At 53.4% G+C, this 10871-nt stretch overlaps 1 protein-coding gene across 1 annotated transcript in view; it reads left to right on the top strand.

The window, feature by feature from the left end:
• Positions 1-10219, top strand: part of LOC102489563 (guanine nucleotide-binding protein G(s) subunit alpha isoforms XLas) — a 54334-nt gene extending 44115 nt beyond the window's left edge. Inside the window, exons 5-14 of the mRNA XM_014582059.2 lie at positions 3223-3277; positions 3347-3466; positions 4834-4931; positions 8256-8310; positions 8406-8479; positions 8818-8876; positions 8963-9083; positions 9162-9292; positions 9501-9568; positions 9736-10219. Of these exons, the coding sequence (XP_014437545.1) occupies positions 3223-3277; positions 3347-3466; positions 4834-4931; positions 8256-8310; positions 8406-8479; positions 8818-8876; positions 8963-9083; positions 9162-9292; positions 9501-9568; positions 9736-9882 (928 nt within the window). The 3' untranslated portion in view covers positions 9883-10219. The remainder of the gene's footprint in view (positions 1-3222; positions 3278-3346; positions 3467-4833; positions 4932-8255; positions 8311-8405; positions 8480-8817; positions 8877-8962; positions 9084-9161; positions 9293-9500; positions 9569-9735) is intronic.
• The last annotated feature ends 652 nt before the right edge of the window (positions 10220-10871 follow it).

Genomic DNA, 10871 nt, shown 5'->3' with positions numbered 1-10871 from the left:
TGCGTTCTCCTGAGCACACACAGAGCCCGCTGACCAGCCTCCTACGGCGGCTCAGATGGCTTCTGTGGCCGGGAGGGGAGGGGCAGGGGGGGTGGGGTAGCGGACAAAGTAACTGACACGTGTCTGTCCCTCTGTCTCTTTTAGAACCTAGTGTCCCTAGGTGAGGGCTATGGTTTCTCGTCTTCCCGACTCTGTCCTATCTCAGTTTGCATGCCGGACTCGCTCGGTCTTAGGAACTTCTAATAAGAATACTATTCTGTTTGGGGGAGGGGAGCTGGGCCCTACTACCTTACCTTTAAAGATAACTGGAGGGGAAAAAAAAAGGGGGATAACAAAACCTTTAATGGCCCAAAAAAAAAAAAAAAAAAAAAGTAGTATATCAACCATCCAAAAGAGGCATCTATATTAAAAAATGGCTGATTGACAATCTACTGTACCAGGGTTGGCCTTTGAGAATTCTGGCAAGTCCTCACTAAGCAGCCTACTGTGTACCAGATGTGGTGCCAAACCCTCGAGCCCTACTAACACCTTGCCTGCACGTCTCTGTGACCCCGTCCTGCAAGTAAACATCAGTCTTAACATTCGTGATAAATAAAAATTCTCTGCATGTTTCAGTATTCCCCGTATCTTGCGTCTGTCTTCTGTCTTTAGTCTGTCTATCCCCACAGGAGGAGGAGGTACAGAACTACATGGAACTTAGTTCAACCTTCTCCTGCCCCCTAGGCAGCCAAGCAGGCGGTTGGGGCTCCTGACCTCAGAACCCAGCTCTGCTTTACCTGGGAGGGGAGGGGAGAGGAGGGGGAGCACGCCCACGGGACTCCCAGCTCCAGCCCCCATCTTTTTGCTGATCAGAATTCTAACAATTGGCATATATTTTGCCTTTGTTACGGAGTTTAGAGACATCTAAGGAATTTTCTCTGAATTTCACAATCAACGTTAAATTCATTAAGCGATAGTAAAAATGACTGGTAAACCTGCCAACCCCCATATAATATCTCCATCTACATAGTAATTGCTTCAATGGAAGGGTTTTATGTTTTAGTATTACACACCCGAATTAGATTTTAGATTTCTATTTTAGCTGTTTTATACTTGATATACTCCCACACCTATTCACATACGTAGATGAATACTGAACACGTTCTCAAAATATCCGTATTTTAAGACTGGAAGTTTTCCAATTATCATACTACTACTTAGACCAAAATACAAAACTGACTGAAGGAACCTCGTTTCTGGAAATACTTTTCTGTTGTTGTATGTGGGTTTGGATGTTTAACACGGAACATACCTGATGTCACTGCCAGGGGACTTGAAACCAAAGCGGGTGGCATTCGTTGCCAAGGAGATGGTGCCTGTTCTTCATGAATGGGGATGCGTTTGTCCTGGGGAGTGGGTAAATCTTGAATTTGGGTGTGAATATTCAAGACAATGTCCTTTCCATCTCTTACCATCTGAATAGCTGCTTTTAGACCACAGGACCAAGCTGGGAACCCTGGGATCCCACAGGGCCAAAGCAGAGCAGTCCTGCAGGGTGCCCAGGGCTCTCTCCCAGGAGGGCTACAGGGTCAGGTTTCCAGTCCGCATGCAGATCCCGGTCTCCAGGGCTGCGGACTCCCTGTGCTCCCCGTCCGAGGCACTGTCGCTTACACGGCCCTGGGGAGGGGTCCTAGTACCACCTGCCCTCCCACCCCTGCACTGATGGGCAGCCCCTTCAGACTCGCCAGTTCCTCTTACTCCAGTGTGCAAAGAGCAGGAGCTGCAGGGGCCTCGGAGATTCCAGGTGAAGGGTGTGTGGTGAGCTTGCCCAGAACATGGGGACCCACCCCTCAAAGACTAACTGTTCACTCAGAAGATAAACCTCAGGAACAGTTAGCTGTTAAAATGATTACAACTCTTTAAAAAGAAAAGATCAGGTTGTTTGCGGGACAGCCTCTTGCAGGTGTGGTGAAGCCTCCGCCCTACCCGCCAGCTGTGGCTGCTGTCCCTGCCTGTTCCTGGGTTCCTCGGGCTTTGATTTGTTTCAGTTCCATAACTCCTGGCGAGGCCGCCAAGTGAGTGCTTCAAAACGACAATCTTGGGAGATTTTTTTTTCCTCCTTTTTGTTTTTTTTTAAATTACAAAGATAAGATCTACCCTTTCTTTGTCCCCCCCTCCCCCCAGTGTCTGCCTCTGTAACTTGGACTTTTCCTCTCTGCCTCGGTTTCCCATCATCCGGGAGAAGCTCTCACATAGTCTCCCCATGTCACAATGTTGCCACATCCCAGGGTCTGACACACAGTAGGTGTGCTCTGCCGCCCCCAGGAGCAGAGAAAGTGAGGGTCGGGTGTAGACTGGCAGCATAAACACACCGAGCAAGGGTCCTCCTTGTCCTCTTACTGCCGATCCGAGACCCTCCCTTGGCTCTACCTCTAATGAAAGCATACGGCATTTAGGTCAGTGTGGTCTGGTGCACAAGTTCACGTTGTTAGGGGAACCCAGGAGCCAGAGGGTGTGGCCATGGCCCGTGGCCCCAGTAACTGAGAGATCATTCCTCAAAGGCCACACAGGCGTGTGCCTTATGTCCGAAGTAATTTTGTATACAAAATGAAAAGCAGTGAGATCTTTAAGCTCTGACCAACAGAGGGACCTGCCCTCACCCCTACAGTCACAGTGCTAGTGGAGTAGGCTCTGGCTTCATTCCTGGTCAAAGGACAGCCCACGTGTGTTGCCCTGTAACTTGGACGCGTTGCGAGTTGCTGCCAGCCGCAACGCCCAGAGGCATCTTCCCAAGACAGGCACACCAGCATGTAGGTGAACAGGCCCGCAGACCCTGAAATCACCACTTTTAAGGCTCCCACCTGCACTCGCTAAGTCAGCAGCCAGTGAACCCCGAGTCAGCCCCCGACACATTCTCCCCCAGGGTGTGGGGCTAGGCCGGCCTCCCCAGAAGTGTGAGTGTGGGAGCTGAGAGCCATGAGGTGCGACTTCTGGTACAGTAGCCTCCATCGTGAGCTCGATTGCAATTGGTGAACTGGCCCGCATCGGCCGTGTCCTCGGGACACACAATTTATCGTTCAAAACCACCCCGACCGGTCCCTCCAGCCCTGTCTGTGCACAGACCCAAACCCACGGCCCCAGAAGAACAGAATACTATGCTTCTTAGTTGCGATGACCTGAGGGGCGCGACGCCCTTTGCCAATGTGATGCAATATGGCTCTTTCCTCTTCAATCCCACTGTAGTGAGAAGGCGACGAAGGTGCAGGACATCAAGAACAACCTGAAGGAGGCCATCGAGGTAGGTGCGCCCCCGCCCGGCGCGCGGCCCGCCCATCGCGCCGCCCTGACCGCGCTCTCGTCCCTGCAGACCATCGTGGCCGCCATGAGCAACCTGGTGCCCCCCGTGGAGCTGGCCAACCCCGAGAACCAGTTCCGGGTGGACTACATCCTGAGCGTGATGAACGTCCCCGACTTCGACTTCCCTCCCGTAAGCTGCACGCGGCCCACGGAGGGAGGAGGGACCGGGACCTGGGCTCTGTGGGTGCCTCCCGGTTTCAGAGACCTCATCCCCAGCATCATAGGACTTTGTTGAGGTGGACGAGCCAAGGGCTGTTACTCCCTGAAACCCGGCTCCCCGCCTCTGCAAAGCAATACCATGCTTTAATACTCAGTTCACGCTTTATGAGAGTATAAGTCTTCGTGGAGAACGCCCTGGCCGTGGAGGCCTGGTTCATGCCTCCGCCGCCATCTTGGGGACTGTGTGACACGCAACTGTGTGTTGACTCTGGCCTTCGGTGGGCTGAAGACGGGCAAGGGGGAACCGCAGAGGGCTGGCGAAGACTTCTCATTTTCAGCAGATTACATTTTAACCTTTCTTAAGATTTTCCTAGAATCAATCCTTGCCTTTGGGGCAAATGAAAATAAAATCACAGTATTAAAATGAGTTTTTAACAATACCTAAATTATAAGTCAAATGACAAAATACAGCATATAGGAGAAGAGCCTTTTGTGCCTCCCCTCCATCAGGGTTCGTGGCACTGATCACAAAGATGTGTCTCCCACAGACCTGTCCTTGGGGCTGCAGACAGGCACCACTGGCCCCAGTGGGGAGCAGTGGTTGGTCAGAGGAGGAGGAGAGCCGGGCAAGAGGCAGGGGTTTATAAGGCCCAGAAGGAAGAGGCTCGTCTGTGCTCAGAACAATGAGTTATTGTTGCCTTTTGTTAGCCGTTCGTGGGAATTTGTGTTTGTGTATTTTAAGCGGGTTTGGCTACACACTTAGGAGGTGCAGTGTTCATTAGCTCGGGCAGATACATCTTTTTAAACAGTATTTGTTGGAAATGTGGGCGGTAAGCAATGTGTTTTACATTGCCCCCCAACTGCCCGGAACTGGGGCTTCCTAACTGATGGCAGCCTCGTTAAATGCCTGCAGACAGCCGCCTTTCCTTAGTCCTGCCGCCAGCTGAACTCGGCGCTCCTGTCTACCGTTTCCTTTCATTATTACTTTCTTTGGGTAAAATTTATATTTTCCTGGAAGGAAAACTTAGTCCGGCACATCTTAACAAATGAAGTTTGTTGCCCCAACAGTGGCTCACCCATTGGTAGATTCTAACCTAGACTTTGGTGCATGTGCTCCCTGCGTAGACACTGGGGAAGACGGTGACTCCGGAGTTAACGCCACCCCCTCCCCCACCAGTAACTCACAGGAAGAGCGAGCATTGCGTTCAACTTCTGAACGTGGCCCTTTTTCCAGGCTCCTAGTTGAGGGTGGACAGCAGGTGTGGGTCATCCAGTGGACTGTGGTCCTGGAGTGCACGCATGTCTCCCCCTGATGCCATCTTCTGTGTTCCCTGGCAGGAATTCTACGAGCACGCCAAGGCTCTGTGGGAGGACGAGGGAGTGCGTGCCTGCTACGAGCGCTCCAACGAGTACCAGCTGATCGACTGCGCCCAGTAGTGAGTCCCCCCCGCAGGCGCTGGCGCGGGCACCCGCCTCCCGCCCTCCAAGTTACCTCCCTGTGATTCTCAGAAAAGCCAAGTAGTCATCCCACCTGTAGTTCATTCCCATCTGGTTTGGTTGTTCTGTAAAACCCTTAATTGCACTGTTTGGTGCAGTCACATTATTCTGTATAAACAGTTAATGCCTGTTAGAACAAAAGGGTAGCATTTGTGAGAAAGTGATGTTCATAATTGATTAGCTTGAAATCATTCACTGAATTGACCTCAAAGCATTTAGGGAGATAAGGCAGCTCTCACACTATGGCGAAGCAAAAATATTCTGCTTTATTGCCGTAATTTAAAAACATGAAGAGGGGCGGCGGTGGCAGAGATGGAGATGCCTCCCCAGTAGCCATTGTCTCTGCCACTCCTCGACCAGGGGAGTGCCCACACGCTAGTCCACATCTGTGCTGCTCGGGGATGCGCCTGCGTGCCATAGAGCTGGGTTGCATGTGGTCTTGACTTGAATTCTGTTTCATATTTTCTATTCCTTCACTCTGGGTCTTGATTCAAGGATGGTAAGTGGTCGGTGGATTTTTAAACCCTGAACTATACACCTAAACAGCACAGTACAGTGGTGGGGTATTTCCAAGAAAGATAAATTACTGAGAGAGAGACGGGGAGAGGCTTCTCTTTCAAGTCAGTTACACGGGGAGGCTCCCCTGATCAAAACAAAAACAAAACAAAGCAGACTTGACTGCACACCTCCATGTGACCAAGCTGCTACACCTGCAGCCTGCGGCCCCCGCTCTGTCCTGCCCCTTTGTGCTGTACCGCACACACATCTGCGGAATCACCTTTAAGCCACTGACGAGCTCCCTGTCCTGCACGGGATCCCACGGTGTGTGGGTGTGTGGGTGTGTGGTGGTCGGCCGAGGACAGCTTCGAAGCTGTCTTTTCTTTGCTGTCTCAGAGGCAGTAGCAACCCACCTCGGGATCCCCTTGACGGGGGGAGTGTCCCTGGGGAGGTGGGGCAGAGGGTGCAATGCGGATGTTTGATGTCAGCCTCACTCAGCATAAGCAGCTGAACCCCAGGAGCGACCTTATGACAGAAATTACTAAGTGCTGAGGCCATGGTGCAGCCCTGAGCTCACACTTAGCAGCCCAGCTTAGGAGCTGAACCCAAGACGCCGTGGCTCCACAGGGCGGAGAGAGCCAGAGCCAGTGCCTGCAGGCAGCAAGGCCCGCGGCTCACAGACCTTGGCGTGAGGGCCGGTGAAGTCAGTCTGTCTTTCCCAAGCCTGGCTTCCAGAGGAAGTTCATTGGATTATTTTCAGTGGTCACTTACATATTTCGTGGTTTAATGTCCAAGCAAATTTGTGTATTTTTGCAAGCAACAGAAAAAACTGTCCCTCTGACCCCAGCCCCCACTCCCTCTTCAACAAAGTCCCTGATTTTCTCCAAAGTTTGAACTAAAAGCTGGAAGCGCTAATTATAGTAATACAGAGCAGATGGAAATCCTGGAATTGTCTGTGTCCTGTATCTTGGAGCCAAGGCAGGAGCTAAGTGCAGGTACAGGCCTAGGGCTCGAGCTGGAGAGGGCGGGGACGGGCTGTGGCGATTTTTATAATCAAGTCCAGCCAGCTTTTTAGGGTTTTTCTATTTTCGTGTTTTAACTTGCTATAGGGCATGTGTGCTCACTGGAGAAAGAGATAGAGAAAAGGAAAAAGCACCTCCCCAGGGAATGGCCATGCCACCCTCCCTTCTCTCAGGATTTCGGGCATACACACACACACACATGTTGGATGCGTTTTTCAAGCCACTGGGCCCGGGACTTGAACCACACAATCAGCCATATGGGATTCAGCCACCTTAACCACCATACCACTGGCTGGCCTGGCAGTTTTTTGGTCACACTGTGTAAAAGTTTTCTTTTTTTTTTTTTTTTAAGCAACCCAAAATTATTCCTGAAAGTTTATCAGAAAATGACATCCATTTGCATGGATCATGAAAACTTTTCAGGAAATGCAAAGGGAAAAAAAACCAAACCAAAACAAAACAAAACAAAAAAACACAGCTTCAGAGTTGTCAGTTTTCTGCCTTCCCTGCCCGATGGCTGGGGCAGCCCTGTGTGGGTGGTGACCAGCGTGGCTCTGGTCCGGCTCTATGCTAAAGTCCAGGTGCTGGTACCGGCCCGTGTCTCAAGCCGCCTGTTTTTATTTGTTGAGCTGGGTTTGGCTGGCTCCACTCCAGATGTCTCTCTCACAAGATTTGGTGCTGATCTATTTATAGAACTGTGGTTCTGTTGCCGTGGCAACCTGCTGGAGGCCAGGGCGGCTGGGGAGCTATTTCTGGCCTGGTGCTGTAATGCAAGACCCATTGGGCAAGGTAGTGCATCCTCCGAGCCAGACAAACTGCACTGCGAAGGAGGAAGGAGGAAGGAGGAGAGAGTCAGGGAGCCACTTTAAATAGGCTTTTCTGCCTTTGCCACTTTCTTTCCTGATTAAGCCCACTTTAAAACCGGTCCGACCTCCACCCACCTGTCCTTCCCCACCACAACTCGAGCTGGTGCTAACATTAGTTTTCTGTATTAAATTATGCCCCGCTTTCTCAGTTTCGTTTTTCTGACTGTACTCGAGCAGTACAAGCAAGATCCTTTCTCCCATCGCCAATTTCGCAGGCGGAGCTGTTGGTTTCAGGGACCGAGCAGAACGGAAGGGAGCGTGGCGTTCGCTTCCTGCTCCGTGTGGTCAGGGCACCAGGGCCCCCCACGGCAACCTCTCCTGTTCTCTTGAAGCAGTGAGATTCTTCAAAAGAGAAAGGAAGGGGGCCAGACTCCGAGTCTCGGATGCCAGCTCTGTCCTGGCAGAGAAAGCCTTGCCGCTTTACGTGTGACACTTCGCATGCTTTTTTTAAAGCTCAGTGACAGAGGTGTACAGTCCCCAAAGTCTCCCCCATTTCAGTCAGGGCCACACAGCTCAACGTAAATCTGGGGGCGGGGGCCAGTCATCAGCAGATGGCACCAAATCAGGCCCGATTGGCACCCCATTTCTAGTGGCTGGCAGACAGAGTCGGCCTTTTGAAAACGAAAGTGAGAAGGAAGCTCCACCACGGTGTGTGCTGCGGCGTGGCCCGAGCGCGGGCAGCTGCTGGGCACGGTCCCCGACTCCCACGAGTGTCTGTCCTGGCCTCCGCTTGCTCGCACCTGCTCGGGCATAGGCGGAGTCACCAGCGTGGCGGGCACAGTGCACCACCTCACTGCCATTCTGCCCACCTTGTACGCCCGGCGCAAGTGGCCGACGGCGGGCCCTCTGAACCCCGCCCTGTCTTCCTTCTCTCCAGCTTCCTGGACAAGATCGATGTCATCAAGCAGGCCGACTACGTGCCAAGTGACCAGGTGCGCAGAGCGTCACGCTCAGGGCCACGTGCCCAGGGTGGTGGCCCCGGCTGGGTGGGTTCTGGTGAGACCCGCTGACCTGTGGACTGTTTCAGGACCTGCTTCGCTGCCGCGTCCTGACCTCTGGGATCTTTGAGACCAAGTTCCAGGTGGACAAAGTCAACTTCCAGTGAGTGACCAATTCCCTGTTGTGGTTTTTCCTCATGTTTTTGCCATAGGGGGTGTGCGGGCACCGGAGGGAGACAGGGAAAGTGAGAAATCACCCCCTCCTGTCCCTGGGGTGGCCATGCCACAGTCCCTTCTCCAAGATTTTTGGGCTTGCACACACACACCCGGTGTGCTTTTCAAGCCGTCAAGTCCGGGACTTGAACTGCTCCGTCAGCCTTGTGAGCTGCAGCCACCTTAACCTCCATGCTGCCTCCTGGCCCCACCCCAGTTCACTTTGTCGGCAGAGCAGCGCGGCGAGGGTGGTGGGGACCCCGAGGGAATAACGTCTTCTCCCCGCAGCATGTTCGACGTGGGCGGCCAGCGGGACGAGCGCCGGAAGTGGATCCAGTGCTTCAACGGTAGGCTGCCGTGGGCCGCGCGCTCCCGGGCTACTGCTGGCCTTTGCGCTCCTAACGCTTGTTGCTTTTGCTCTCTCGTGGCTAAGACGTGACTGCCATCATCTTCGTGGTGGCCAGCAGCAGCTACAACATGGTCATCCGGGAGGACAACCAGACCAACCGCCTGCAGGAGGCCCTGAACCTCTTCAAGAGCATCTGGAACAACAGGTACCGGCTGGGGCCTGGGCCTGCCCGGGGTCTGGGCCTGGCGCCAGGCCCCGGCATCACGCCTCCCTCCCCTGCCAGGTGGCTGCGCACCATCTCTGTGATCCTGTTCCTCAACAAGCAAGACCTGCTTGCTGAGAAGGTCCTCGCTGGGAAGTCAAAGATCGAGGACTACTTTCCAGAATTCGCTCGCTACACTACCCCTGAGGATGGTAGGCGGGGCCCTGGCCTGTTCATGCAGGGGGCCTTGAGAGGGCGGGCTGGAAGCGCACCCCTGCACGGCCGGGCTCGGGGCAGGAAGGCCCACCCCTCCCACCCGAAGCTGGGGTCCGGAGACGGCAGGGCTGCAGCACCGTTAGCACCAGGTTCTGTCCCTGCCTTTCACTCCCGGAGGGGGTAAACCACTTCTGTTCTCTGCAGCTACTCCCGAGCCCGGAGAGGACCCACGCGTGACCCGGGCCAAGTACTTCATCCGCGACGAGTTTCTGGTGAGCAGAGGCTTTTCTCTTTGGGGGACAGCGGGGCTTAGTTCTGAGTTTTGGGGTCAGGCTGTCCAGCCTCCCACTCTGCTTCTCCCGGGGAGGGTTCCTCACAGCCCACGGGGGGCCCTGGGAGAGGCCGAGCTGACCCGGCCGTCCTGCCCTTGCGCCTGCAGAGAATCAGCACCGCGAGCGGAGACGGGCGCCACTACTGCTACCCTCACTTCACCTGCGCCGTGGACACCGAGAACATCCGCCGCGTGTTCAACGACTGCCGTGACATCATCCAGCGCATGCACCTCCGGCAGTACGAGCTGCTCTGAGAAGGGACCCCAGTTTAACCACAGCCTTGAGCACGATTAATTAAAAGTGAGACGTCACTGTACAAGCAGTTAATCACCCAGCATAGGCATGATTAACGCCGCCACCTTTCCCCCCCCCGAGTGATTTTGCGAAACCCCCTTTTCCCTTCAGCTTGCTTAGATGTTCCAAATTTAGAGAGCTTAAGGCGGCCTACGGAAAAAGAAAAAGAAACAGGCCTCGAACGTTCCCTCTCACTTTCAGTAAACGAAACAACGGCAGCAAACAGAAATAAAGAAACAAATGAAACAAATGAAATAAATATTGTCTTGTGCAGCATTAAAAAAATCAAAATAAAAATTAAATGTGAGCAAAGAATGACGTGAGGCAGTGGACTACTTGCAGTTCCAAGCAGGTTCCCGTTCATGATTTTGACCTGGGTCCTGGCATCAGAAGTTGGGAGACCCCAAGCTGAGGTCCGCCCCTCACCCCCCAAGTTAGATGTGGACTCTTACCACTCACTATAAGTCTGCGGCGACCTCTTCTGGGAATTCCTTAAAACAAATCATAGGCAATATACAGAGTCCATCCCTGTCCCTCTCCAGCTTGTGCCCCAGAGAGCCCTCCATCTTGGTCATGGCTGCCCCACCTGAGGAGCCCACCGATTTAAGCTCAGTATTACATCTCCACGCGGGCCCACCTCCCCAGTGCCCACCCCAGAAGGTATTCTATGGTTTGCTTTGTGACAGGGACCAAGTAGGGGGAGATGGAAGAGCACAGGGTCCCAAAGCACAAGGGGGTGGCAGTTATCCACAATTGGTGTTGAGACCCACCACTTAGGGAAGATGTAAACTGGGTTCCCTGCCCGCAGACGAGTTCGTTGTGGGCCAATCACGTACCGAAGTCAGTAGGTATTTAGAGCAATGGCTGGCTGGACATTTAAAATCTGACTTATGGCTCCGAGACCTAAAAACCTTAAGGGGTGGGGGAGTGGTGGCTACATAGGATTGAA

Source organism: Tupaia chinensis, unplaced genomic scaffold, assembly GCF_000334495.1.
Source record: "Tupaia chinensis unplaced genomic scaffold, TupChi_1.0 Scaffold000066_1, whole genome shotgun sequence".
Classification (NCBI taxonomy): Eukaryota; Metazoa; Chordata; class Mammalia; order Scandentia; family Tupaiidae; genus Tupaia; species Tupaia belangeri.
Note: the sequence above shows the minus strand (reverse complement) of the source record. Positions and strands in the feature narration are given on the sequence as shown.